This window comes from Nycticebus coucang, chromosome 12, assembly GCF_027406575.1.
Source record: "Nycticebus coucang isolate mNycCou1 chromosome 12, mNycCou1.pri, whole genome shotgun sequence".
NCBI lineage: Eukaryota > Metazoa > Chordata > Mammalia > Primates > Lorisidae > Nycticebus > Nycticebus coucang.
The window spans coordinates 13,819,209-13,847,045 of record NC_069791.1 but is presented as its reverse complement, the minus strand read 5'-3'; the positions used below and the strand labels follow the sequence as shown (position 1 = coordinate 13,847,045).

Below are 27,837 nucleotides of genomic sequence, written 5' to 3'. Positions count from 1 at the left end.
GGTCAGGAATAATTTCTCACCTGGGTGTTTAGGCTGAGTCCTGACACAGAGGGAGAAATGGGCTTAGAAGCACATCAGAACTGTGCCAGTGGTTCCTGGTATGGACAGTTAAAAGAGGGCACAAAGCTGGTGGACCAGGAACCTCCACTACACTCCAAACATGTAGACGGACTTTGGTCTGGAAGAGGCCCCGAATGGCAAGAGGCCAAACTGCACTTTGCTGAACCTCTCTAAAGGAGGGGAGTTATGGATATGGGAATGTATTATCATTTAAAAATGAAAAGTCATTTGTTAGATCAAAAAGTTTGACCTCGTTTGGCCACCAAACAAAGCAACACAAAAGAATACGTTATATTATAAACTTGCTTTATTTAGCAATTAGAAGGGAGCAAAAAGCAGAGAAAACATTATAGGGATACAGACTCTGTACATCATAGGACTAGTCGCTTATGTTTTCATGGATGCTACAAGGGAGGTTCACACTCCTTATAAGGTGGGGAATGTGGAGACAGTGAAAATTACATGGCACTTGCCCTACTTTGGAATAAGCCCCAGACAGCATCTTCTGTAGTGAAAGGGACAGAGGTAATTTCCTTCTAATGCTCAACCTCAGTGATAGAACTTGAGAGGCAAGAGATCAATAATTTACTAAGTAAAGTTGCAATGTTGAAATCAATCATGATGTAAACTCAGAGGCTGACCTGCTGATGGTGAGCAGGGGAAGCTCGGGGGGGACAGGCATACACAGAGAGGACAAATGTGGGCACTCAACATCCATCCTCAGCTCAAAGTCACCGAGCAGGAGAGACCAGAGGCCAGGAGAGGACAAGCCATGTGAGGAGGGGACTCTGCAGCTAGAGAGGGGCCCGAGGCTGGTGGGGCAGGAGCAGGACTTCAGTGCTTGTAGCTCTTCCTGCTGGAGGAGGTGGTGGTGTATTTGATGGAGGAACTGCTGCCTCCCACGGAGCTGAGGCCACCCCCCAGGCCTCTGCCACTGCTGGAACTGAAGCCACCTCCAACGCCGTGACCGCTGCTGTAGGAGTAGCCGCTGCCTCCACCCAGGCCGACACCACTGCCGATGCCACTGCCGACACCGCCGGCGCTGCCGTAGCCACTGGAGACGGTGGACTGCACCACGGCTGTGGCGGGGAGGGGACAAGGACAGGAGAAGACACAGTGAGTTCATTCTGCCAGCCTGAGCCAGTCAGTAGAGTGCCAGGGCAGGAGAGGAAGGCAAGCAAAGGTACTTACAGATGTTGACTTGTCCCACGCCTTCGCCATTCAGCCTAGAGGGGAGGAGCACAGAGAGGATGAGACCCCAGAGAGCCCTTCCCTGAGCCTGCCTGGGAAGCCTCAGTGTGAGGAATGGTCGGTGGGAGAGTTTCTCCATAAGGTTGATTTTTCAAGACTGAGAAGAATTGGAAAACTAAATCGCAGACCATCCTTATTACGGCGCTCTTTTAGTTGTTAGACAAGACTAGCGATTATGGCCAGGGCGAGTGTGCCCTAATGTTGAGCTGGTTGAGCTGGGGGCCTGCCATCTAGAAGGGGAGCTCAGATACTGGGGGAGGTTGTCAGGTCCCCACCTGCACTCCTCGCCCTCCAGCAGCTTGCGGTAGGTGGCGATCTCCACGTCCAGGGCCAGCTTGACGTTCATGAGCTCCTGGTACTCCTTCAGCAGCCGCGCCATGTCCTGCTTGGCCTTCTGCAGGGCATCCTCCAGGCCTTCCAGCTTGTTCCTGGCATCCTTGAGGGCCATCTCCCCACGCTGCTCAGCATCCGCAATGGCGGCCTGCAGGTTGGCACACTGGGAGGGAAAGCAAGGAGTGAACTTGGAGTCTGGTGCTTCATTGAGCACTAGCCTGGGTCTTTGATTCTGGTGAGGAAGATTCCTAGAGGCCCAAATTGATGATGAATGAGCTCAGCCTCTTCCTATGCACTAGTTTTGTGTTTTGTAGCTTTTGACTAGTCTGGTTCATTTTATAGAGATGTATAACCCTTTTCATTAACCACTCTGCAGGAGAATGTGTTTTTACTGAATGGAAGATGCTACAGTGGACATGAGATGAGGGGATCCTGGTAAAGTTGGAACTGTCTTTTGTGTGGAGCGTTGTCCCCATAGTCACATGAAGATCGTTCATGTATATCTCATATAGATGCCCCCTGGCTAACAAAAATTTCTGACCATGTTCAAGTGAGGTGATGACTTTTCACCTGATGCCTTGCCTTTTGCCCACCTTGGAGTGTCTCACTCACCTGGGCAAGACTGTCCTTGTCCTACACCTTTCCTCTCCTCTTTTCTACCTTGAATCTTGAACAGATTATTAGCAATAGTCCTCAGACTTTCCCTCCCAGCCTTCCTTTCCCAGCTTCTTTCTTTGCAATTCCCAAGTCAATCAGTCTCCAAGGTAAACCCTTCCAATGCCTCTAGACTGTACTTTTAAAGCCCTCATCACTTAGGAGTGCTTCTGTCCACATATTTGTACCAGGAGCTATTTGTACCCTGGAGACGTACCCCTCCTACTCTCCCAGCTTTTCCCTGGGTTTCTGGGATTTTTCACAAAGGAAGGATAAAGACTGGCCGACAGCCTAGCGAGGAAGTAAGTGCTGCTTTTCTTCACACTGCCCCTCACCCTACCTGCTTCTTGACGTGGTCGATCTCCGATCTCAGCCTCTGGATCATGCGGTTCATCTCAGCAATCTCCTGCTTGGTGTTGCGCAGGTCGTCCCCGTGTCTGCCCGCGGTGACCTGCAGCTCCTCATACTGCAGCCCGGAGGGAGAGACAGAGACAGTGTCTACAGGTTTATAATGTGGACAACGCCTTTCACTTCTGCATCAGGCATGTGTCAAACATGAACCTTACGGTTTCTCCATAAGGTTGATTTTCCGAGACTGAGAAGAATTGGAAAACTAAATCGCAGACCATCCTTATTACGGCACCCTGAGTGCCTCACTCCCTTAGGGACTGACAGTGCCCTGCACTGTATTTCTGAGAGCCAGCATTCAGAGTGAAGCTGAAAGCAAATGCTACTGGGTGGTGACCTACACCAGCTCTCCTCCCGCATGGGGTCCTTTTTCCTTCCAACCTTGGGCACAATTTCTGTCAATATCCACTCTAACAGTGCAGTGTGCACATCCTGCAGAGGACTCTAGTGCTATCTTCCCAGTGAAGTCTATAGCCTTCTGGTATACATGGTGGGATATGGGGATTTCTCCATAGCTGCCGACACCCTGCTCACCTTGGTCTGGTACCAGGACTCAGCCTCTGCCCGGCTTCTCTGAGCGATCTCCTCATATTGGGCTTTGACTTCAGCGATGATGCTGTCCAGGTCCAGGCTACGGTTGTTGTCCATGGAGAGGACCACGGACGTGTCTGAGATGTGGGTTTGCATCTGAGACAGTTCCTGCAGAACAGGAGATCAGAAGATCATCTTTGCCTGGGACGTTCACAGAGGTAGCCAACACCAGTATCTGGCCCCCTTTGCAGATCCCCTCAGAGTAAATCAAAGCAGAGTGGAGATGCTTACTGCGTCATAGAAGGCTCTCAGGAAATTGATCTCATCTGTTAAGCTGTCTACCTTGGCTTGCAGCTCAACCTTATTCATGTAGGCACCGTCCACGTCCTGGAAAAGAGCCAACAGCTTGCAGTCAGCTGAGCCCCCTTCGGGGATACCCATAATTCACTGTCCCTCCCAGTTCTCCTGTCGCACCAGAGCAGAGGCATAGAGTCATTTCTCCCCCTGAGCAAAGAGGCCTGAAGCCCCGGCTTAACCTGCTCACCTTCTTCAGAGTCACAAATTCATTCTCTGCTGCTGTGCGCTTGTTGATCTCATCTTCGTACCTACAGGAAGAAAGGAAGAGGTGCTACTGAGCCGGCGGGTAGCACCCGTCAGAAACGCAGCCCGCCATGCGACCCTGTCCGCACGTGCAATGGATACTCACGGATCTCTCGTGCCGTGAGTGCCTACAAGGCCACTTGGGTTGCTACTGAAATGTTCACTTCTCTAATCTCCCCCATCCTCATGGCGGTCTTTTATTCTTACAGATTGCTCCTAGGCCATGACTTGAGACCCTCATTTGCATGGTCCTGTTTTGCTAGGAATCACGCCTACTCTGGACCTGGCTGCCCCATGTGTGTGCTTCAGACAGCTGAGTGTGTTTCTGCTCTTTGACTCACTTGTTCTTGAAGTCCTCCACCATGTCCTGCATGCCCCGGAGCTCCGAGTCCAGGCGGCTCTTCTCCCCGAGAATGCCGTCCAGCTGCCTCCGGAGGTTGTTGATGTACTGCTCAAACAGAGGCTCCAGGCTCTGCCTCACGGTCTTGGTGCCCTGCTCCTGCAGCAGGGTCCACTTGGTGTCCAAGACCTTGTTCTGCTGCTCTAGGAACCGCACCTGGAGAGGAGGCAAGATGGTCATTTGCCAGACAAGGACGGAAGGAAGAAGTGTCAGCGTTCTCAGCTCTGCTGGCTGGTCTGGGGTGCCCCGAGGTACTGGGCTACTAGGCACGTGTACAGAGGCTCAGCTGAGCTCTGCTCCCAAAGTCTTTCCCCTTTCACCACACAGATCTAACCGCAGAAATTCTTCCACGGCCCACTGAGTCGTTCTCCCCTTCTACGTTAGTGAGCACATCTGTGACTTTCCACATTCCTTCTCCTTTTGCCCAGCACAATCACAAGTCTAGTTTTAAACTACACGGTAGAGCTTTCATCACTGGTAGGACCTCAGTGAGAGGCATGTTGCATGTGGCCTAATGGTCAGACCCAGTCCCACTTCCCCTTGAGTGCGTGTGTCACCTCTAAAGCATTCTCATTTGTGGTCCTTGTCTGTTTCTGGAGTCAGTTGCCATTTGTGCATTTTGTAAATATTTCTAAGTCTTTTGTCTTGACCTATTTAGAGTATTTTTTCTTTCCTTGTCGAGTTTTCTTTTCCTCTTGCCCAACCCCAGAGTGCAATTTACCAGCCTGTATACTGTTGTCATTTTCATTTTAATCTCCAAGACACATTGGAGGAAAATTAACTCATGCCATCACTCATCTCTTTCAGGTTGTGAAGAGTCCCTAGTCAGGGTGAATGTAAAGGTCATCACCTGCTGCGTGTGGTCAGCTAGGGCCATCTGGCCTCCCTGAGGAGAGGAGGCTGAGCCCCTCGCCCCTTTATTCCCACTTCCTATGTCTCCCCCAGGGAGAAGTTTGCTGTTTCTCCTGTCAAGGTCTCACCTTGTCGATGAAGGAGGCGAACTTGTTGTTGAGGGTCTTGATCTGCTCGCGCTCCTCTGTCCTGACCCGCTGGATGGAGGGGTCGATTTGCAGGTTCAAAGGGGTGAGGAGACTCTGGTTGACTGTGACTTCTTGGATGCCTCCGGGGGGGCACACGGGGAAGCCAGATCCCCCATAGCCACCACCAAAGCCAGCTCCACCACCGAGCCCAAAGCCAGCGCCAGCTCCACCGCCAAAACCGAATCCGCTCCCGGCTCCAGCTCCAAAGCCATAGCCGCCTCCGACTCTGCCGCCATAGCCACCCCCGACGGCACAGCTGCCCCCTCCAATGGAGATCCTCTTGGAGCCCCCCAGGTTGTAGAGGCTGCGGCTGCCGAAGCCAGCTCCTCCGCACACTCCACCCAGGCCGCCACTGCCCCGGGAGCGGGACACAGAGACGCTGCTGAAGCCAGAGCGGGAGACTCCAGGGACCCTGGCTGAGCCCGAGCTGAAGCCACGGTGGCTGCTGCTGTAGCTCTTCACGGTGGATTTGCTGGTCATGGTTGCAGAAGATGGGAAGGCTGCAGAGAGCGTGAGAGGCTGGAGGCTGGGGTGAGAGGAGCAGGGCAGTGAGCCGGGCTCGGGGCCGCAGTCTATATATACCCAGTGAGCAAGGGCTGGGCCCAGTGCTGGAAGGTGAGCTTGCAGATTGGGAGGGGCTGGGCTTTACACACACAGTGAGATCACCCACAGTTTCTAGAAAGGTATGAAATATTAAGAGTGCTTTTTAGATTCCTTTAGTCATGGAGAAATTCTCCTGCCTTCCAGCCTTGACTTGATCCTGCCACAATAGACCTGGATGTAAATTCACTGAAGTCATGAGTTAGTCATGTCCTCAAACAAAGGAGCAAAGGAGCTGATCTGTGATAATTGTCCCTTCCCTCTGCTTCATCAGGCACTCCCTGTGTGCCCCCTTCCCACACAGGCTTTCTGCTCCCCAGACACCACCCTTCCCATCTGAGTGGGTGCCTCCCTGAGGGCGTATAGGCATTTGCCCTCTGGTCTGAGCAAGAAGTGGCCTGCTGTGTCTTCTCATCACGTTTGAACCTGTTCTTCTGGGGATCCTCACTGTCCTGCCCAGTGGCTCAAGCATGGGAATGGGTCTGCTATGGGGGTAAAACCATTCTTTGTAAGGTAGATAATAGGAACAGAAGGGTTCAGCTTTTAACCCGAACGATATTCGCTCTGTGTCCTGTGTGATAAACTGACCACTTGACATGTTACGGAGGGAACAGGAGAAGACATTGCCAAGAGCCTGTGCCTAGAGACTTGACTTCTTAAGGAGCTTCTGCCTATGCTGGCACCTCCCCACCCCAAGTGTTCATTTTGCCTTGGAGGTGATTTTCATGTTAATCTGCCTGTCCAGCAAAATTCATAGACACCTTTCTCCCTGATGTTTTGGGACCTTTAGGTAGGGGTTTAATTTAAAGAATGCAGAATGAGTGGGACAAAAATCATTAAGCCATTCACTGAATTTTTATTCCCACAGATTCTGGACCATTTCTTAAGAATCGAGAATCAGACAGTTCATTGGGACATGGAAAGTTGAGGGGCATATAGAAGTAGTGAGTCATGAAAATGTGCCCTTAAAGCGTGATCATGTCACAAGAGAATCCCTACCTTCTATTTCTCATTTCAGTGCTTGAAATGCCAAGTCCCTTGTACCCTTTGCAGAGAGAGGGCAGGCTCTCCCATGAGAGCAACATGTTTACAGGGAAAGGAGGTTCATATTTTCCAGTCCTGTATTAAGTACCATGTACACGGAGAACCGGAGCGATTGGAGGTATGTTATTCTATGAGAACATGTGGTTACATGAGCAACCATTGTGTCAAAGACTAGCCCTCACATTGACATGAGCCTGAGGCAAGCTCCTGTTACTGTTTTAAAAGCACTCCAACATTTGGGGGGACAAAGCATTCAAGAGGGCTGGGTGTTCCCCATCCAAAGGAGTTGCTAACTCAGCGTCTGGCAGGAAAGAGACACCTTCTCAAGACAACGGAAGCAGCTCCCCTCCCTCCACCCTTGCACAATGCTTGACCAAGAATGTGCTGCCACCCAGTTCTGGGAAAGAAGTGTTCCTTCTCGTGGCATGTGCTCTGATCCACTCTGCTGTCCTGGGGCAGAGGGCTTAGGCTTGGCATGGATGATGCCAGGATGGGGTAGAAGGGTTGGCAAGTCAGGTGGGAGCAACGAGCACTTACCCAATGTCTTGTGTCACTGTCAATGTCCAGGGTCTATGACTGCTTTCACGCTACAACAGCAGAGTTGTGCAGTTTGGGGCAGAGACCGTATGACCTGTAAAGCCTGAACTGTCCCTCTTGTCCCTTTAAAGAAAACGTTTGGCAACCCCTGGTGAAGAGCACGGGGTCTGGGGGCAGGGTGCTCAGGCTTATGACCCAGCTCCTGGGTGTCCTTACGAAAATACTTAATCCCTTTGTGCTTTGTTTTCACACCTGTAAACTGTGGGTGAATACAGCACTGACTCCAGAGTTGCCGCGAGGCTCAAATGAGACAATGTGAAGGTCTTAGCACTGTGTCGGCACAGAAGGTTCGATGAAGATGAGCAAGTGTCCTTCTGATAGGGAAATATGAAGATGTTTGGTATTTAGGGACCCGTGAGAAGCTTCAAAAACTGGAACACAAGTGCAGTATATGGGCATGTGAGGGGAGGGGGCCACTGGAGGACGGTGGGAGAAATGAAACCAGCATTCCTCGGAAGCTGTGTGTGAGGTTTTCTCCTGATCCTGAGCTGTGTACCGCCCGCCGGGAGGCAGAAGAGCAGTTCGCAGGCTTGCTGGCACTCCTCCCCGCAGCAGCACGGGGCAGACGGAGCCCCGCCTCCGGGGAATGCCGCCTGCTGCCTGAGCAGCTGGGAGTCCTCGGCAGGAGGCTGGCAGGGCAGGCTGCTCTCCCTCCTCTAGGGCCAGGCTTCCCCGCTCACTCTCTGCTTGGTCTCAGGCTGTCCTCTGGGGACTGTGCACACAGGGACAGGCTGCCATCCGCCGGCCCAGGGAACTGTGTCAATTCCTCTTTTACTGCTGATTTTATATCTTTTTCATCATGGGGGTGAATTCATCCTGGAATGAAAGATTTAATTTCACCAGAACAAAGACCTCAGATTCAACCATTGAGACTATGAGAAGATGGTTTAACTTCAGCATTTTATCCAACCCCAGGCATGGTTTATGCACCAGACAGTACAAGTTGCATGAAGTATCATGTTTAATTTCCTGATATAAGTATTTATTAGACATTCATACACACATATGCATATGTATATGTAAATATGTGTAAATACATATGTATGTATATATACATATGTAAAGAGCTTTAGTCTCCATCACCACCTGCAGGGAATGCTCTGGGGACAAATTCCAATGACTTGATAGAGTGAGGTCCACGGGAAGACTCTAGAGAGGTGATAAGGGGATCTCAGACAAGGAGACAGTGGAGAGGGAGCTGGAGAGGAGAGATCCCGGCTCCGCTGGCAGATCTGTTTCTGATTCTGTTTCATCCCAGCCCCACCACACATAAAGGGTCAAGTTTGTACTTGGTTCCTTTGCGCTGGATTTTCTATGCCCTTTATGGGGTGTTTCACAGCTTCTTCCCTCCCCCAGAGTCCAGCTGGCCCCCTCTCCTCTGCCCTGTGCTTTAGTGCCTAGGGGAGGGAAGTGTTCAGAGGTGGCGGGGGCTTCCTGGGTGGTTAGAATTGGCTTTTCCAGATGAAACACTGGCTCAGTTCTCATGCTGGAGCCCAGGGGAATCGTGTTTTCTCAGAGCAGTCAGGTGGGGAAGGTCTGACCTTCATAAGATTAGAACAAAGGGTGTTAGTTTAGTCAACTATGTGAGAGAGACTGAAATAAGCTCTGAGTAACTGGGATGACAGTGGCCTCCTCCCCAGCAGGCTGCAGAGCCTGGCCTCCCTCTCTGCCAGGCCCCTCCCTTCAGTCAGGAGTTGTCTGTGGTTGGAGCATAGGTTGCCTTTGTTCCAGGCTCAGGGGTTAACCTGTGCTTCCGAATTGTTCCCAGCTTGGAGCCCCTGCAGCCTGGGCTCATGGAAAGTCTGCCTCACCAGGATTTGCCTCATTTTTTCTGCCTCCCTGGGTGGAGTGGATGGCAGGAATGAAGGCCAGGCTGCTGTCATCATCATCAGAAGCTTAAGGCTGAGTGCCTATTCTTGCCAGCCACAGTGCCGCTCAGAGGGAATCCTGCAGACCCAGTCCTTCCCCAGGGAGCACCCACTGAACGAGAAACATGAGCAGACAGCAGCGCCAAGGCTGGAGGGGAGAGTCCAGCCTTCCAGATTGTGAACATGTAATAGTCACTTAACTGTGAAGCTCCCCTTCTGTTTCTCAATTTTCACACACAGTTCACACATTTTTTACAGAGAACATCATGACAGTGTTTCGTGTCCAGACACGGCCCCTGAGCGGCCCTCCTCCCAGCATCAGGAAGTCTCTGGCAGCTCCATTTTCCTGCACAATGGGGCTTGACCTCAGACTGGTGGGCGAGGATGGGGGGTGCTGAAAGAGCATTTTCCACAGTGCTGAACTGATCCCAAGCACTGATCTGCCTCTGGAACTGGGGTCGCAAATCCGGTGGGGATATGTCAAGAACCTCTTCCTTGCTGACTTGAGGAGGGGACACTGACTGCCCCTTCAACCAGGATAAGTAGAACATGACAAAGAGGTTTGGCATGTCCTATGCTTCAAGGGACACATATGAGTGTCTGTACAATTACAGAAGTGACTGTGATTACGGTTCCCTTGTAAACTGATGTTGGTACATGTTCATGTAAGACCTAGTTACCGGGCAATCCACTTTGAAAGCGTTCAGTTCTTTGTTCATCTGCCCAAGCACATGTGGGGTACAAGGTGTGCTCAGATGTTCAAGCCACCGACAGTGTGCGATTGGGCTAGGCACTCAAAAGGCACATTTGGGAGAAGTTTTCCTGGCCAATGTGGGGACACTGGTGAGAAGGAGCAATGTGTATCTTGTGAAGGCACAATTTGAGGTGAAAGTGCCAGGTTTCTCCTGTCGTGTGGCTGAGGTCCTTGGTAAGAACAGGACTCAAAGTCCATGGTTTACATTAGAGTTCGCTTTTGATGTTGTAAGTTCTATGGGTCTTAAAAAAACGTACCCACCATTGTAGTATCACACAGTATATTTCACTGCATTAAATATCCCGGGTGCTCTGTTCATTCATCCCATCCTCTCCCCTGACCCCTGGCAACTGCTGATCTTTCTTCCTGTCTCCATAGGTTTAATTTTCAGAACGTGATATAGTTGGAATCATACAGTATGTAGAGTTCACATTGGTTTCTTTCACTTAGTGATATGCATGCAAGGTTCCGCTATATCTTTTAAGTGCTGAATAATATTTCATTTTCTGGATGTGTCACAGATTGTTTATTGATTTGCCTACCGAAGGACGTCTCAGTTGCTTCCAAGTTTTGGCAGTTTGGAGTAAAACTATTATAAATATGCACGTGCAAGCTTCTGTATGTGCATAAGTTCTCAACTCATTTGGGAAATGATGCTGGGAGGAGGGCCGCTCAGGGGCCGTGTCCTGATGCTGGGAGGAGGGCCGCTCAGGGGCCATGTCTGGACACTCTCCAACACAATCGCTGGATCATGTGATAAGAGTATGTGTAGTTTTGTAAGAAACTGTCAAACTGTGTCATCTAGATTTTCTCCTGTATTACCTTCTAGGAATTTCATAGTTTTGCTTTTTACAGTAATAGGTATGATCAATTTTGAGTTGATTTTTTGTGAAGAGTCTGTGTTCACATATTTTTTAGCACATAAATATTCAGTTGTTCAGTACCATTTCTTGAAAAGATTATCTTTGCTCCTTTATCAAGAACCAGTTGACTACATCTGTGTGGGTCTAATGCTGGGCTTTCTGTTATGGTCTATTGATCTATTTGTCTATTCTTTCGCCAATACAACACTGTCTTGATTACTGTAGATTCATAGTAAGTCTTGAAGTCAGGTTTTTTCAGTCCTCTAATTTTGTTCTCCTTTAATATTGCCATGGGCATTTTATGTCTTCTGCTTCTTTATAAAATTTTGGAATCTGTTTGTTGATATAACAAAATAACTTTCTGAAGTTTTGATTGTGATTATACTGACATTTTGTCAATGTTGAGTTTTCTTATGCATGAATGTGGAATATTTCTCCATTTATTTAGTTTTTCTTTGATTTCTTTCATTAGAGTTTTTTTTAGTTTTCCTTATGTAGATTTTCACATATTATGTTATATTATACCAACTATTTTATTTGGGGGGGTGCTAATGTGAATCATATTTTTTTTTTTTGGTTTTTGGCCAGGGCTAGGTTTGAACCCACCACCTCTGGCATATGGGATCGGCGCCCTACCCCTTGAGCCACAGGCGCCGCCCGTAAATCATATTTTTAATTTCACATTCTGATTGTTTATTGCTGGTATATAGGCAAGTGATTATCTTTTGTATATTAACCTGTATCATGCAACCTTGCTGTAATCACTTGTTAGTTTCATGAGTTTTTTCTTGAATCTTTTTTCAACATAGACAATTGTGTCATGTGATCAAAGTTTTACTTGTTCCCACCCAATTTGTGTACATTTTATTTCCTTATCATGTCATATTACATTAACTAGAAATTCTAGTTGATTTGAAGAGTGATGAGAAGGGATATCCTTGCCTTGTTCCTCATCTTAGTAAGGAAACTTCTAGTTTCACACTATGAAGTATGTTAGATATAGGTTTTGTGTACATGTTCTTGATCAAGTTGAGGAAATTCCCCTCTACTCTGTGATTTTTTATTGTGATTGGTGTTCAACTCTGTGAAATGTTTTTTCTGTATCTATTGACGTAATCATGTAATTTTATTAGTTTTTTGATGTGATGGATCATATTAATTGATTTTCAAGTGTTGAACCAGCCTTACATACCTGGAATAAATCCCACTTGGTCATGGTGTGTCATTCCTTTTATGCATTATTGAATGTGATTTGCTAATACTTTGTGGGGGATTTTTGCATCTATGCTTATGAGAGATAATAAGGGAACTTCTGGAATGGGAGAAAATATTTTCATGCTGTACATCTGATAAAGTGCTAATAATCAGAATCTATTAAGAACTCAAGCAAATCAGTAAGGAAGAAATTTTAAAATCCATAAAAACATGGGCAAAAGACATGACCTTTTCAGAAGAAGATAGACTAATGGCCAATAAAATATGAAAGATGCTTAGTGTCCCTAATTTTCAGATAAATGAAAATCAAAACCACAATGAGATATCACTTAACTCCAACTAGAATGGCTTTTATTTAAAAAAAAAAAAAATGCCCAAACAACAGATGCTGGCGGGTACATGGAGAAAAAGGAACTCTTATCCCCTGTTGGTGGAATTGGAGACTAGTACAACCTTTTTGGAAAGTCATATGAAGATTTCTCAAAGACCTAATAATAAAACTGCTATTTGATCCAGCAATCCTACTATTGGTCATTTACCAAAAAGAAAAACAGTCATTTTATCAAAAAGACATATGCACTCAAATGTTTATTGCAGTGCAATTCACGATTGCAAAGATGTGGAATTAACCCATGTGCCCATCAGCACGTGAGTGGATTAATTAAATGTGATCTATCACCATGGAGGAGTCCTCAGCCATACCCAACTGGAGATCATTCTGCTAAGTGAAGTATAACAAGACTGGAAAAACAAATACCATATATACTTGCTATCAAATTGGAACTAATCGCTCAGCACCCATGTGCATATTGGTTGTAAAACTCAAAGGAAAGCAAGCAGGAGGGAGGGGCAGGGCAGGAAGAGTAATTCATACCTAATGGGTACAATGCAAACTATCCAGATGATGGGCACACTTATACATTTGACTCAACAGTGCAAAAGCAATTCATGTAACCAAATTATTGGAACTCCTATAATATTCTGAAATAAAAAAAAAAACCTTTCAAAACAACAAGAAAAATTTAATACAATTAAAAAGATTCAAAAAATGCTTACCTAAAAAACCTTAGTTTTTAGTACACATATAATACAATAATATAAGTGAAATTGATTTTTGTCTGTGGTGTGAAGTAGGACTCATAATACATTTTCCCATATAAATAGCCAGTTGACCTCATACCATTCTTTCCCTACTTTATTGCAATGGGACTTTTAGTATAAATCAAGTTAATCAATATGGGTTTGTTTCCAGATTTCATACACTACTTTACTGGTCCATTTGTCAACCATTTCCCTAGTACCATACTCTCTTAATTACTACGATTTATAATGAATTTCAGTATCTGGAACTATGTCTTCCAACTTTGTTCTTTTTTATGTTTGTTTTGACTCTTTTAAATACTATTCATTTTCTATCTTAGTTCATTTTGTGCTGCTATAATAGAATAGCTGAGACTAGGTAGTTTAGAAAGAACCAAAATTTATTTCTCACAGTTCTGGGGGCTGGTAAGTCCGAGATCAAGACACTGACAGCTTAGTTGTGTGTAGATGGATAAATTCCTTTTGAGAGGAAGAATGTTGTATCCTCATGTGGCAGAAGAGTAAACAAGCAACCTAAAATTGAACCCTGTGTGAAGCCTCTCTTATAAGGGCCTTAATTCCATTCTCAAGAGTAGAGCTCTTTTAGCCTAATCACTTCCTAAAGGCCTCACCTCTTAACACCATCACATTGCCAACACATGAATTTTAAAGAAACACAATCAAACCATAACATTTCATACAAATTTTAGATATGTAGGATCTACATATCTCTTTTAGGATAGATTTATTAATTTCCATAAAACATCTGCTGAAATTTGATTGAAATTGCATTGAATCTGGGCGGCGCCTGTGGCTCAAGGAGTAGGGCGCCGGTCCCATATGCCGGAGGTGGCAGGTTCAAACCCAGCCCTGGCCAAAAAATCACACAAAAAAAAAAAAAAGAAAGAAAGAAATTGCATTGAATCCATAGTTCATTTGGGGAAAATTGACATATTTACAATGTTAAGTTTTCCAATCCATGAAGAGGATATATATATCCATTTATTAGGTCCTCTTTGGTATTTTCAATAAGATTTTATAGCTTTCTTTGTTTAGATCTTGTACATCTTTGGTTATGTTTATTTCTAGGTATTAGATGTCTCTGGTGCTACTAGAAAGGATGTCTTTCAAATGTTATTTTCTAAGTGTTGCTTTCTAGTCTATAAATATGTAATTCAGTTTTGTATATTAGTGGTATTAGTTGTCTGGTGAGTGTGATAAATTCACTTTTACTTCTAATAGGTTTTAGTTCTTTTGATTGTCTATATACACAATCATGTCACATAAGAGTAACTACAGTTTGGTTGCTTTCTTTCTAATCTTTATGGTGTTTATTTCTTTGTGTTACTTTATTGCCTTGGCTATAATTGCCAGTATAATTGTGGTGGTAATAATTATCCTGACCTCCCTCCTGCTGAATGGGAAAGTTTCAATCTCTTGCTATTAATTATATTTTCTGTTTTTAAAGAACATTTGATCTCTCTCCTTTTATTCTGTTAATGGTGTGTGTTGTATGATTAATTTTTTTAACGTGAAACTATCCTTCCTGTAATAATGCTTGACTTCTGACAGATCTTAAGCTCCATTCCTCTCTCTCCTCTTTTGTTCGTATCTGCAAAAACTGATGAGAAAATTCAGATGTTCCTTCCTTTGGCACTGGTAGGAATTTCAAACCACATGCAAGCCCCACCCTGACCAATACCATTAAAAAACCTGCTCTTACCTGCCACTTTTGGACCTGCTTGAGAAGCCTGTCCTGCTTTCCTCAGAAAACCTTACCATTTGAGAACTATGTTTATTCATACTCTCTAGGGGTGTGTGTGGTGTCATCAGTCTCCATAGCTACACCAAAGTTTGGGTGGGTGTCCATTCTACCCCTGTAGGGTAGGCACAGCAATTAGCATCGTGAGTTTGCTGCATGTCTAGGTGATGACCACTACCACTGGTGTCTTTCTTTCCTTGCTTTGGCTTGCAATCCGGCTCTGCTATTTCATTGTGAGCATGCTCTTGGAACTGCTGAGTGCTGGCTAGTGGGCTCTTTGAGTTGTATTGCTGCCTGCTGGAAAATTTCACTTCGAGCTGTGTTGCTTAGTGCTGCATTTGCTGAATTTTACTGAGCCTTTTTATACAGTACATTTAACTGACCCAAGCCAGAAGTTTTAATAATTTGTATTTGAGGACAGGAGTATGGGAAAGTGGCCCTGGATGATGTGTCTCAGCACAGACCTATCTGTGTGTCTCATATTGAATTGTATTTCATGATTCCAACACAAACCAGGACTGATGCTAGGCTCAAGGGAGTGACCCTTACCCTATGAATTTTGGCTGTATGTCTCAAGTAGGTGCTGGCCCTCATTCTATGGAGTGCTCAGGAAAAAGATTGATAATCCATGCAATATGTGGTCCCATCAGGTGATCACTCATGTGAAGGAATAGCAATTACTATGTGACTTGCTGAGGCCACACTCCTAAAAGCAGATGACCACTAACATTTTTAAAACATCTTGGCTGCTGCTCCTGCTGTTACCTAAGAAGATCCTCATTTCCCCTGGGATAAAGGGGGAATACACACATGATACACTCAAGGGGTTAATTGATAGTTAATTCAACTATCTCCATGGAAAAGCCCCCTAACTCTAATGATACTGATTTGAGGCTCTTTGGAAAAAGAAATTTGTTAGTATCAGCAAGGTAGAGAGAATTCCTCTCCTGCTGAAGTATATTCAGAGGGAAGGAGAGAGAGAGCTGGAAAACAGGGAGAAAATAAAAAACTGAAAAGGAAGTTCAAAATCTAGTGCAATTGGAAATCCACAATGTACTAGAGTAATTTGTATAACAAAAAGATTAGAAAGTGTACAGATTGGCTTTGTGCCTCTACCACATAGATTCTGAATTTACTTTCATGTCTACAATTGCCAAATCTTCATGGTCTTAACTCATGTTGCAGCTCAAATTCCACTTAGGCCTGGGCATCCCACTGGCTTTAAACAAGGTTCCACTGTATTCTTAGAGAAGTTACTAAACACAAAATAGAGAACAAACAGGTATGCCTCACCATAGTTATCAAAACTACTGACGTGCCTAAATTCTCCATGATTGTAGCATCTCCTAAAATATATCACAGTGGGCAATGGACAGTCTGACTCAATAAATAAAAGATTAAAATTAAATCCTTGGCACTTACAAATCAGTTTGACAAAATGGGTTCCCATATACCTCCCCTACCCCTTTAAAATAGTTAGCATGCCCAACATAAATTAAAGCAAAACCTTCAAGAAGTGAAACCCATTAAACAGGATTGTTTAGAGAAGGGGTTATTACATCTACTGTTTCTCAATTCAACAACCTAAGTTGAACTATTTTTAAACTTGGGAAGAATGGAGAGTGCCTCACAGTGGATTGCCACAACCTTAAGTCCTTGGTCACATCCATTAAGGCCCATGCCCAATATCATTGAAATTACTGACTTATCCAATAAGCAACTGGTAAACACGTAGTATCTTCTTCTTATGGATTTGGCCAATAATGTTCTATTGAGTGCCCATTTCAACAGCCTGTCCGTCACAGCCTGCTTCACCTCCAAAGTGACACAATATACCTTTCCTGGACTCTCGTGGAGTACTGTCACAGAGCTGCCACTGCACACAGTCTTTGCAGACTTAAATGCACCTAACTTTCTCTAGGACTACAGATATGATTTACAGTGGTGAATCCTCCAAAGAGCTTGATCTGACACACTCATTTGGTCACAAAAAGAGGGCTGCCATTGCCCTACACACAGTGCAAGGTCCTGCCACCTCAGCTAACTCCCTAAAATTATTTGGTCAACCACCCTTGACACTGTTAAGAAATAGTAATTGATCCTTTCAACACTTAAAATTAGAATAGACCCCACATGTTTTAGAAATGTTGGGTTCTGAAGGAAACATATGCTTCATTTACAAATTTTACTTAAGCTCATTTACCCACTAATCAGCCCACCTCGAATGCCCCACCCTTCAAAACAAAGTTCTAAAATCCATCCCAAGTGCGCCACAATGGACACTCCCATTAGTGTCCTCCAGAAACTCCTTCGGGACAGAGCTTTATTAAACAGCTCCTTTCAAGCCTCACAGAGAATCTGATAGCCACTTTCCTTTCCCTGTGAATTGTCAAAGGAACCAATCACATCTGGGCAGAGCAACCCTCATGGGGTCTCTAGGCTGGCTGTAACCTAGAAAAAAATATTCTGCACAACAGCTTCTATTATAAAAGTATTTTATTGAACACACTCTGGAGGAAGTTAGAACCAGAACAAAATTTAGGATTGGGGTGGGGATTCTGTTTTGATGGTTTTAGATACTAGAAAACTTTGGATTCCTGCATCATAGAGGACCATGCTGGGGGGACCGAAAGGGTGATTTGAAGCAGAAAACCAGAGACTGGAAATTGGACCCTTCCAGGAATCAAAGAATGTGGTTCTGCAATAGATTTGATTTAGACTACTCTCCAGAAAAAGGGAAAACTTAGCCAGGATAACTGTCTAGAAGAGGCAGTGTCCATGGGCCGGTGGCTGCACTTGGGAGGCAGAGTCTTGCAGCAGGTTCTTAGCTCTTGAAGCTCCTCCGGGAGGAGGAAGTGGTGGAGACAAACTTGACGCTGGAGCTGCTGCCCCCGCCACTGCCAAAGCCCACCCCCAGGCTTCGGCCACTGCCTGCACTGAACCCAGAGCCCCCTACACTGAGCCCTCCCCCGACGCCCCCACTGCTGCTGGAGTAGTAGCTTCCACCACTACCTCCCCCGAGACCTCCACCGAGGCCACTGCCCAGGCCACCGCCAAGGCCACCGCCAAAGCCACTGCCACCGCCGTAGCCAGAGGAGACATTGCTTGTGACGACAGCTGCAGAGAAAAGAGGGAGCACTCGGTGAGAATGCTGTGTCAGGTTGATCCCATGTGGCCAACTTACTAGATCCTGCTGGTGTCAGAGCTCTATACCTGACCTGCTTTACAGAATAGCACACATGCCCCAGAAGAGCTAAGTTATTTAATTAAGGTTCCTAAAAATGTTAGTGAACATAAGGGACAAAGCATAGTGCTAGGGCCTGGGGAGGAGAAGGGCAAGGCAGGTGGGTCCAAGATGTGTAGGATGCCCGGCCACATTGTCTTATCCAAGAGATAAGATAGGAGCCATTGGGGCAGTGTTTCCTGTCCCAATCTGTGTCCCTCCCCTCCACCACCACTAAGGATGTTAAATAACCGCACACTGGGATGGGTGTGTCTGGCATCTAGAAACAGCAGGATTCTGAGTTGGCACTGAATAGACCCCACTATGGCCACCGCTAATGTCTGTTCAAAGTTACTTACAGATGTTGACTGGTCCGACTCCTTCTCCGCTCAGTCTGAAAGGAGAAAAATTAAAATTATAACTCCCATAGCCAGGCTCAGACCCATTACATAAGCCAGAAGTCTGTACGCCCCCCTGCTTCAATTAGAGGAAGGGAGAACTTTCTGGAAGGATCTTCCAATGAAGAGAGACTGACATAGGAACAAGTAGTCAAAGGAAGATTATAATTCCCCTCCTCCACCCAGGGCGTGGGAGGCATGTGTGAGATCTCACAGGAGATGTGAAAATGTCTAGAGCAGTTTTTGTCGGAGTTTACATTCTGTGAGGGAACTTGGCATGGACAGAAATCCCTCAGACTGAACGTGGGCAAATGAGCAGTGTCAGAGGATTGAAGAAAACAGAGTAGCTTGAGGCAGGCGAGTTGAACTCTGCGGGGGCCATCCTGAAGCCTTCCCGAGGGAAGAGGTACTTGAAGAATGGGGAGGGAAGGGTGGAGATGGATGGCACGGATATTGAGATTGAAAAAAGAACAGGAGCAAAAACAGAATGAGGGTGACGTTCAGGACACATTTGTTGAGTTTGCTTAGTTTTTTGGAGCAGAGGCAGGGCCTGAGAACACTAGTGGTGTGAAAGGCCAGAAGAGGGGGTTGAGGCCAGATGCACGTGCTTGTGTGTTAGTTTGAAATCAGATTGATGATGGGTCATTACCACGCCCCAGACAGCAATCACTTGTGTGTGTGTTGTGCACCCTGCCGTGGAGAAGCTTTGCTTTATCTCATGAGAGGCTGTGCTGGGCTCCTGCTGCCCACCCACCTGCACTCCTCGCCCTCCAGCAGCTTGCGGTAGGTGGCGATCTCCACGTCCAGGGCCAGCTTGGTGTTCATGAGCTCCTGGTATTCGCGCAGCAGCCGGGCCATGTCCTGCTTGGCCTTCTGCAGGGCGTCCTCCAGCTCAGCCAGCTTATTCCTGGCGTCCTTGAGGGCCAGCTCCCCACGCTGCTCAGCATCAGCAATGGCGTTCTGCAGGTTGGCACACTATGGAGGAAAGGAGGGAAGAGTAGGGACGGTGGACACTGGTAGCTGAGCAGGGCCTGAGGTATCTCTGTCTGAGATGCCGGGTCAGGAAACCAAAGTTTCCAGAGCCCTAGAGAGAAGCCATGCATCTGTCCTGGTCACCGTGGGTCCCCCTTTCAGAGCTCATACCCCTCTCTTGCTGCCTGTCAACCTTGCCCTACCTGCTTCTTGACATTGTCGATCTCAGATCTCAGTCTCTGCATCATGCGGTTCATCTCAGAGATCTCGTGCTTGGTGTTGCGCAGGTCATCACCGTGCCGGCCAGCTGTCTGCTGCAGCTCCTCATACTGATGCCGCCAGAAGAGAGAAAAGGTTCTGTTTACACAAGGATGAAAAGCACTTTCCCAAAGTTTGCAGCCAGTGAGCTGCCAAGTGGTGGAAAGGGGTATAAGTATCTGAGGTCTGGGTTGATTCTGGCTCTTCTAAGATGGAATGGTCTAGTGCTTTGCTGTCCTAGAGATAGTGGTGTGAGATTCTGAGCGAGGCTCTTTTTTAAGGCTCTTGGGGTTTTTTTTTTTTTTTTTAAATATATACAGGGCTTTTCCCAGAACTCATGTCAACAGGCCTTAGCAGGCTTTAAGAGCCCCATCCTCAGCACCGCCATGGCCTAGAATCCTAGACATGTGTCCATCCCCTTACTTAGGAGATGTCCACTAGAGCTCCCACCTTGGTCTGGTACCAGGACTCGGCCTCAGTCCGGCTGCGGTTGGCGATCTCCTCATATTGGGCCTTGACCTCAGCTATGATGCTGTCCAGGTCCAGGTTGCGGTTGTTGTCCATGGAGAGGACCACGGATGTGTCAGAGACATGCGTTTGCATCTGGGACAGCTCCTGCAGGGAGATTGGAAGTCCGTCATCTGATCCTGTGTTAGTCAACATCAGTTCACTCACATCTTCTCCATACTGTGGTATGTCAATTTGAGAAAAGAACAACCACCTACTTGAAAATTTTGGATAGGTTTCTTACCGCATCAAAGAACATCTTCATGAAGTTGATCTCATCCATCATTGCATCCACCCTGGCCTCCAGCTCCACCTTGTTCATGTAGGCAGCATCCACGTCCTGGGGAGATGGGGTGGGGGGTGGGGCGATCGGCACAAACACACACACTCTTCCGCCTTGGCCTGAGTGAGCGCCACTCTTAGGAGAACATGACTATAGGCTCCAAGTTCCCTCCTACCCACACCCACCTTCTTAAGCATCACAAACTCATTCTCGGCAGTGGTGCGCTTGTTGATTTCATCTTCATACCTGGTGGTGAAAGGGAAGGGAAGCACGCATCAGGGGATGAGGGATGGGTGAGGGGTCTTTATGGCACAGCTCACTGTGAGCTTGCTTTTAGGGAGGAAGGGGCTCCTCACATCTCCTAGGCAGAGAGGGAGTGGACAGTGGCATCACGAGCCCCTGGGCAAGGTCTTTATCCATCAGGTTACTGTTTAGTCTGTAACTGCTGGATAATCATTCTATGATCGCTATAATCCAGTAGCTTCAAGAATATCCCTGTAGAAAAGTGGTATTGTTTCTCTCCAACTCCATATCTAATCAATCTCCTTAGTGCTTTTCTCAATTTTTATAGCTCTTTTTTTTAAAAAAAAAAAAAAGAAAAGAAAAGAAAAGAAACAAAGCAAAAACTAGAAACCCACTGGCTAGTTCATGAGCCTAAAAGAAATTACTTGAGCCACCAAGCTGGGTTATGCCATTAGTTTCTGCTTTGAGGCAATTCATCCAAAGGCCCATGCTGTGTACTTTGAGTTTATTGGGAAGGAAATCCCCTGGGAGCAAGAATCAAATGATGCCACATTTCACAAGGCAGTGCCAAGGGTGCTGTGCCTGCTGCTCTGGCTATTGGCTAAGTGCCCTGCAGAGGGGCTGTGTTTTATTGTGGCTGTTTCTGCTCTTATTTTCCTATTGCAGGTGCCCACAGAAGGCATATGCTTCTAGCTCAAAGGGAAGGCATAAGTAGAAGATGCGTTATGGTCATGATGCCCATCTGGTGCCAAGAAGTTGTCACCCACCCCTGTCTGCACCCCACTTCCCCAACTCACTTGTTCTTGAAGTCCTCTACCAGGTCCTGCATGTTCCTCAGTTCTGAGTCCAGGCGGCCTCTCTCCCCAACGATGCCGTCCAGCTGCCTCCTGAGGTTGTTGATGTACTGCTCAAACAGAGGATCCAGGCTCTGCCTCACGGTCTTGGTGCCCTGCTCCTGTAGCAGGGTCCACTTGGTGTCCAGGACCTTGTTCTGCTGCTCTAGGAACCGCACCTGGAGGGGAGCAGAGTTTGAAGGTGAAGAAACTTGGATTTCATGTTTCAATAGTCAACTCACTAATGGGCCTCCCATCTCATGCTGCTCCCTAAACCTTGTGCATGTGCAGCACCTGGGCCTAGGGCCGGGGATGGGCTGTCCAGAGTGAGATGCCCAACCCTGCTCTTCTAGGGGGTACAGGATACTTATCCGGGGCACAGACGGTGTTAGGAACAGCTAGCTGGAGTGTAGCCCTGCGTGCTGGTGGCTGCAGAGGCACTCAGGCTGCCACCTTCCCTTGCCATCAGCCCCACTACACCAGGCACAGGATTCATCTCTCTGCCCACCAGTAGCCAAAGAGCCCTTATGGGGCAGCCTCTGACCAGGAAGAAATGACTCTCCCTTCCAAGCTGCCAGTCTAATTAAGAAAATGTCCACAAATCCAAGACATAGAAACAAATGGAAACGTGTAACTGCCAACTATGAGGGTATTTTCACAAAGCAAAAAATCTCCCCTCTCCTCTCTCTCTTTGGCATTTATTCTAGACTCACAGTGATTTTTTGTTTGTTTGTTTATTTTTTACAATTTGTTGGTACTCACCTTGTCAATAAAGGAGGCGAACTTGTTGTTGAGGGTCTTGATCTGCTCACGCTCCTCAGTCCTCACCCGCTGGATGGAGGGGTCAATTTGCAGGTTGAGGGGAGTCAGGAGACTCTGGTTGACTGTGACTTCTTGGATGCCTCCGGGGGGGCAGACGGGGAAGCCAGGGCCACCAAAGCCACCGCCAGGGCCACCAAAGCCACCTCCAAAGCCAGCTCCACCACCAAGCCCAAAGCCACTGCCAGCTCCACCGCCAAAACCGAATCCGCTCCCGGCTCCACCTCCAAAGCCATAGCCGCCTCCAGCACCAAATCGGTTCCTGAAGCTGCCGCCGCTGGAGCTGATGGAGATCCTCTTGGAGCCCCCCAGGTTGTAGAGGCTCCGGCTGCCATAGCCGCTTGCTCCACCAGCACCCGCAAGGCTGAGCCTGCCGAAGCCACCGCCGCCACCCCCAGACCGGGACACAGAGGTAAAACTGGTGCGCGAGACGGACGGGGTGATGGCAGAAGCGGCGCTGAAGGAGCGGGCACCCCCACTCCGGTAGGACACACTTGACTGACGAGACATGGTGGCTTGCTCCTGGGAGAGCAAAAGAACTGGCACTAGTGGGTTGGGAGGTGCTGGAGAGAACAGAGCACGGCAGGACGCGGAAAGCGGCTCTGTTACTTGGAGTAGCAATGCCCCCTTTTATCCCCTCCAGAGCTGGGCTGGGCGGGAGGGAGGCCAAGCTGTGAATGATTAAGTGGGCTGGGCATGCCTGGGGGGCAGCTGTGAGCTCACCTGTCACACCTGCGCCATGGTGCTGGGCGCAAATGCTTTCTTCCTGGCAGGCTCTGCTCAGTTAGAAATAACCTTGCCTTCCAGCACTGGTCTCTTGGCAGCAAGTTGGCGACACTGCCAGCAAGCCTCTCTTCACCTTGGGGGCTGGGGGCTGGGAACAGCCTAAAGAGGATGCCAGGAAGTGAGGGGCATGGGTCATGGCCACTGTCCTAGAGAGCCTTACAGGACCAGGGGCAACAGCCAGCCCAGCACAGCACACATGGAGCCATCTGTCCTTCCACTGAAGGGAGCTGTCGTCAGGAGGGCAGAGCCGTCCACCACCTGGCCGTGAGCTACTCTGACACCTTTCTAGGCAGGTTGCTGCAGGGATCTCACCTCTTGGAAAGGCAATCCCTGGCTTTATTTCTTGGGTATGTGCCAGAAGGAAACGTAGCTTTGTCCTTCTCTGCACACTTTCTTTCTCGGGGAGAACAGCTATCCCAGAGCCCACTGTGGGAGGATTTGCCTACAAGGGTCAGAATAGATAGGCTCTCCCCCACCAGCCTCAAACTCCAAAAACAGAGAATGTGGGCAGCCCTTGGCCCCTGCTGTGCACCACTTTGCTGTCTTCAAGCCAGGCCTGGCCTTCCAAAGCTCCTTCTCACCCAGCATTGGCTGAGCCCCTTGACCTTCTCCTTGCTCTTTGGCTCAACCCTGTGGGGGGCTTAGCAAACCCAGAGATCCCAAACGATCCTTTAAAGAAAGCCCTGGGACTCAGCAGGCAGTCACATCTCTCTCAGGAGCTGCTCTGCGGCGCCAGCCCCCAGGTGTGTTCTGGCAGGCTCTCGGTTATTCCACCAGCGAAGAAATGAGTCATGGAATCTGTTGATACAAGCTGGAGGCTGCCGCAAACACATACCTGCAGGAGCTTCTAATCTCGTCAAGGACATGTCGAGAGCCTGCCGGCCTGTTATAACGGAGAACCACCCGGTTCCAAGCAGCGGAATTGTTATGCCTTGTCTATGCTCCAGCCCAGTCTCCTTCAGGGCCAGAGGAATGGAAAATGGAATTCTAAGGCTATAGACTGCCAGAAAGACTAGACAGAGCAAGTTCTCGGGCCCAGGCAGCCAGCCTAACAATCTAGAAGCTGCTTTAGGGAGGACCCCGTGAGATCCCTTCTGCAAACTTGTCTGGGGGGTTGTGGCACCAGGAGGAGGAAAAGGGGTTCTGGTGGGGTGTCCTAAACCACACCCCATCTCTTTGGGAGCAGACCTGTTTGGGGCCACCTCTTTGCCTCCCCCAGACAGAAGCAGGACCTGGGCAGGGCACTGTGCAGGCTGGGATGAGAGGTGGTGGAGCAGGTTCAAAGGCTGGGGGCCGAGGGACTACATCCTCAAGAGCAAAAAAAATGAGGACCCAGTCCAGGCTCAGGAATCTCTCGTCAGGGCCTGTGGTTGGCCACAAGGAAGCCAGCACTGTGGGAAAATGACTCCACCTTGCAGGTCAACTGAGGTGGCGGCTGCTCACCGAAGGGCTGTGACGAGAAAGCAGCTGACAGATAAATGCTGTCAGAATGATGGCCAGAGCCGGCCTTACAGGTCTGGGGTTGCCTCCCTTCCTGGAGAACTGAGACCTTCAGAGATGATTTCACTGAGTTCACCAATTTCACACTTTGTTACCTTTTAAAGAACAGATGTGGGTGTCTTGGAGGCCTGAGAATTATTGGGGGAACCTCAGCGCCTAATAGAACAGGTTCAAGCGTGAAGCAAGTGTGTGGGGACTCTTAGCAGAGTTCTCCCTCTCCACTGGAAGGCCACCATCAGGGTGTCCCCTCTGCCACACACAGACACACAGGTCCTGGGTACAGTCCCCACTGCCCTCAGGGAAGCCCCACCCTGCCCCAGACACTGGGACATTCTCTTCTCCCCATTCATCACCCTCCCAGCTGTGCTGTGAAGGAGCAGGACTTGGCGGGACAGGAATGCGTCCCGGCCAGTCTGAGAATGACTGCAGATTGTGCCAAGTACGGCTCCAGGCATCAGGGACAGAGGGCGAGTGTGCAGCCAGTAACTGCGGCAGAGTGTTTTCCGGGCCTTATCAGGGGAAAAGTGCTGCTCTGCTGTCTGAGCTCTGTGGGAACCTTCTCTTCTTCAGCGCCAGACCCAGCCAGGTATAAAAAAGGAGCCCCCTCCTCCCCTGTGGGGTGCCAGGCAGCAGCACACTGTGGGAGAGTCCCACCCCGGCAGCCACCCCGCTGTGGCAGGAAGAGCAGGATTACAGAGCTTGTCCCTGAGCCTTTGTGCTGGGCACCCCACCGAGGGAGTTTACCCGGGCTTGGTGGGACATGTTACAGGCTTCTCCTCTCCCTTGGTTTTCCACATCAACAAGAGACAGTGAGGGCTCAGTGATCTCTCAGCTGGCCCTGCTGCTCTGCCTATCAGAGAAGGGAGAATATGACCACAATATGCCAGGGCAGGCTCCCTGGCAGAGCTGAGAGGGGAGAATGGAATGTGAGCAGCGGTTCAGGAACGGGGAAGCACTCACAGGCCCCAGGAGAGAGGAACAAGGATTAGGCAAATCCTGCCACCCCAGCCCAGGGCTCTCCCCTCAGAGCCTCCACCCCAATCTGCGTGTCTTCAATGGGAGATGTATTTCACAGAGCGTAATAAATGTAGTCTCCAAAGTCAGGGAGCAGCTGTTCACAGCCCACACCCCGGCCAGCCCTGTGCGCTGGGGACTCTCAGTGAATGTTCTTTTCATCAAACCAGTAGGAAGTCATCTCCCTCCACTCCCTTCCCAGATCTCTGTGTGAGCTCCACATGTTGTTATGTGCATATTATGGACAATAATATAAAACATCCTGTATGTTACATATTGCCATGTATTTATGAGAAGCCCCTAGTTCTATGCTGAGTCCCAGAGTCCCATCCATCTGCTTTTGTCTCTGGGTTCATGCCTACTGGGCAAGTCTTTTGTCCCTTTCAAACCAGGCACCCTCTGAGGACAGTGTCATAACTCTTTCTTCCTTAGACTTTTCCTCCCTCCCCCTGCCTGGAGAGCTTTCTGCGTCTAAGGTCGCTAGTAACCCCCATGCCCTGCCCCACCCCCCAGCACCCTACAAGAGAAAAAGAAAGCTACATTGTCCCCATCTGTGCAGTCCTTCCATCCCCTGCGTGGTCAGCACAAAAAGTGGGGAGCAATAGTTGAGGCATGAGTCACCCTATTCATTGAGCTGTTGTTGGCAGCCCTGCTGGGGAGCTGGGAGCCAGATTTGCAGGATGGGGCAGGGCAGATGGAGCACTGTGCCAGCCCCAGATAACTCTTCCCAAAGCCCTACCCTCCAGGAAGAGTTGAGAGAGGAATTTTCCTGCCTCCACCCAAAACCAGCAGGAATGCTGCCCCCACCCCAAACCTAGGTCCCAACTCTGATCTCAGCTGGATTCTTGGAATCTCAGGGATGTAGCAGACTGGACCCTCTGTGGACCTGGGAGCTGGACATGCCACCCCTCCCTCATGCAACCAGGTGTGGCCAAGGCTGTCTTGTGATGCTGGGAGTGCTGCCCTGTGACTCTGGGACTTTCAGGCCCAAGTCTGAAAACAGGCCTTAGTAGATATGCAAATGCCCAGAAGTAAAGCAACCACCCAGCTTTGGCTCAGGTGGGCTCAGGAGGCAGCTCTCTGCTGCGTTACTGGGGTCATAGTGACAAATGACCTAGAATTGAGTTTTCCTGTGCAAGGGCTGCTTCACACAAATTTGGGGTCGCAGCACGGGTGTAAATGCTCATGGACCATGTCTTAGCCCTAACCCAACCTTTGAATAAGCGCTAGGCTCCAGGACACGTGGCCCAGCCTCTTACTGCATGGTTTCCCCCTTTTGGGGCTGGGAGAGAAGGGAGGGCCCTGGGCTCATGGGAGCGGGCCACGGGGGCTGGAATTGTAATTTAGAGCTGACTTAGGCTGAGCAGGAAGGGTAGGGCAGAACTGCAGGGGGCTGGGGGAGCAGCCTTGGCCCCCATCCCTCAGATTTAACAAGTGATTGGCCCTCACAAGAGAGCACAGCCTCCCTCCAGCAGGCCCCTGCAAGTCTGGGGAATGTTCTCTCCTTGTTTGAAAGGTGTTTTGCCAATAACATACCAATGTCTTTGAAAATTCCCATTGGTTGATTGAAATTATGGGCTGGAAATCAACAAATACTTTAATTAATCAGAGGGACTAAAAAAAGGATACACAGCAAAAACCTCTGTGCTTTGCCTTCTTTTTTTTTTTTGCAGTTTTTGGCCAGGGCCAGGTTTGAACCTACCACCTCCCATACATGGGGCCAGTGTCCTACTCCTTCGAGCCACAGGCACCACCCTGCTTTGCCTTTTCATATAGAGTGGTTTTATTTTTTAAACCAACATTTATTTATATAGGACTTGCCATGTGCTGAGCACTGGCCAACATGCGTTGTGTATATATATAAATCTAATATATATCAGAACATGCAGAGAAGGGTTTTTACCATATTTTTAGCATTAGCTTTGGCATTGCACCTGGGTA

General features: G+C 48.3%; 2 protein-coding genes across 2 annotated transcripts; both read right to left on the bottom strand.

The window, feature by feature from the left end:
- Positions 1-349: 349 nt before the first annotated feature.
- Positions 350-5,841, bottom strand: LOC128562707 (keratin, type II cytoskeletal 6A). Its single transcript, XM_053557925.1, has 9 exons — positions 5,218-5,841; positions 4,179-4,393; positions 3,782-3,842; positions 3,529-3,624; positions 3,241-3,405; positions 2,639-2,764; positions 1,587-1,807; positions 1,252-1,286; positions 350-1,139 (listed from the first exon to the last, which is right to left on the bottom strand). The coding sequence occupies exons 1-9, from the start codon at positions 5,755-5,757 to the stop codon at positions 895-897; spliced, it is 1,704 nt and encodes a 567-aa protein (XP_053413900.1). The 5' UTR covers positions 5,758-5,841; the 3' UTR covers positions 350-894.
- An 11,697-nt stretch (positions 5,842-17,538) lies between these two features.
- On the bottom strand, positions 17,539-23,421 carry KRT5 (keratin 5). The gene is made up of 9 exons (XM_053557923.1): positions 22,540-23,421; positions 21,742-21,956; positions 20,887-20,947; positions 20,663-20,758; positions 20,362-20,526; positions 19,857-19,982; positions 19,436-19,656; positions 18,643-18,677; positions 17,539-18,177 (listed from the first exon to the last, which is right to left on the bottom strand). The coding sequence occupies exons 1-9, from the start codon at positions 23,104-23,106 to the stop codon at positions 17,885-17,887; spliced, it is 1,779 nt and encodes a 592-aa protein (XP_053413898.1). The 5' UTR covers positions 23,107-23,421; the 3' UTR covers positions 17,539-17,884.
- Between the last annotated feature and the right edge of the window lie 4,416 nt (positions 23,422-27,837).

Excerpts from the sequence above, each read along its gene's own strand:
- KRT5 (XM_053557923.1), bottom strand. The coding sequence starts at position 23,106 with ATGTCTCGTCAGTCAAGTGTGTCCTACCGGAGTGGGGGTGCCCGCTCC. Across the intron at positions 20,759-20,886 it reads AGTTTGTGATGCTTAAGAAG|GACGTGGATGCTGCCTACAT; the intron begins GTGGGTGTGGGT and ends CCATCTCCCCAG. Across the intron at positions 19,657-19,856 it reads TCGACAATGTCAAGAAGCAG|TGTGCCAACCTGCAGAACGC; the intron begins GTAGGGCAAGGT and ends TTTCCTCCATAG.
- LOC128562707 (XM_053557925.1), bottom strand. The coding sequence starts at position 5,757 with ATGACCAGCAAATCCACCGTGAAGAGCTACAGCAGCAGCCACCGTGGC. Across the intron at positions 3,625-3,781 it reads AATTTGTGACTCTGAAGAAG|GACGTGGACGGTGCCTACAT; the intron begins GTGAGCAGGTTA and ends GCTCTTTTCCAG. Across the intron at positions 1,808-2,638 it reads TCGACCACGTCAAGAAGCAG|TGTGCCAACCTGCAGGCCGC; the intron begins GTAGGGTGAGGG and ends TTTCCCTCCCAG.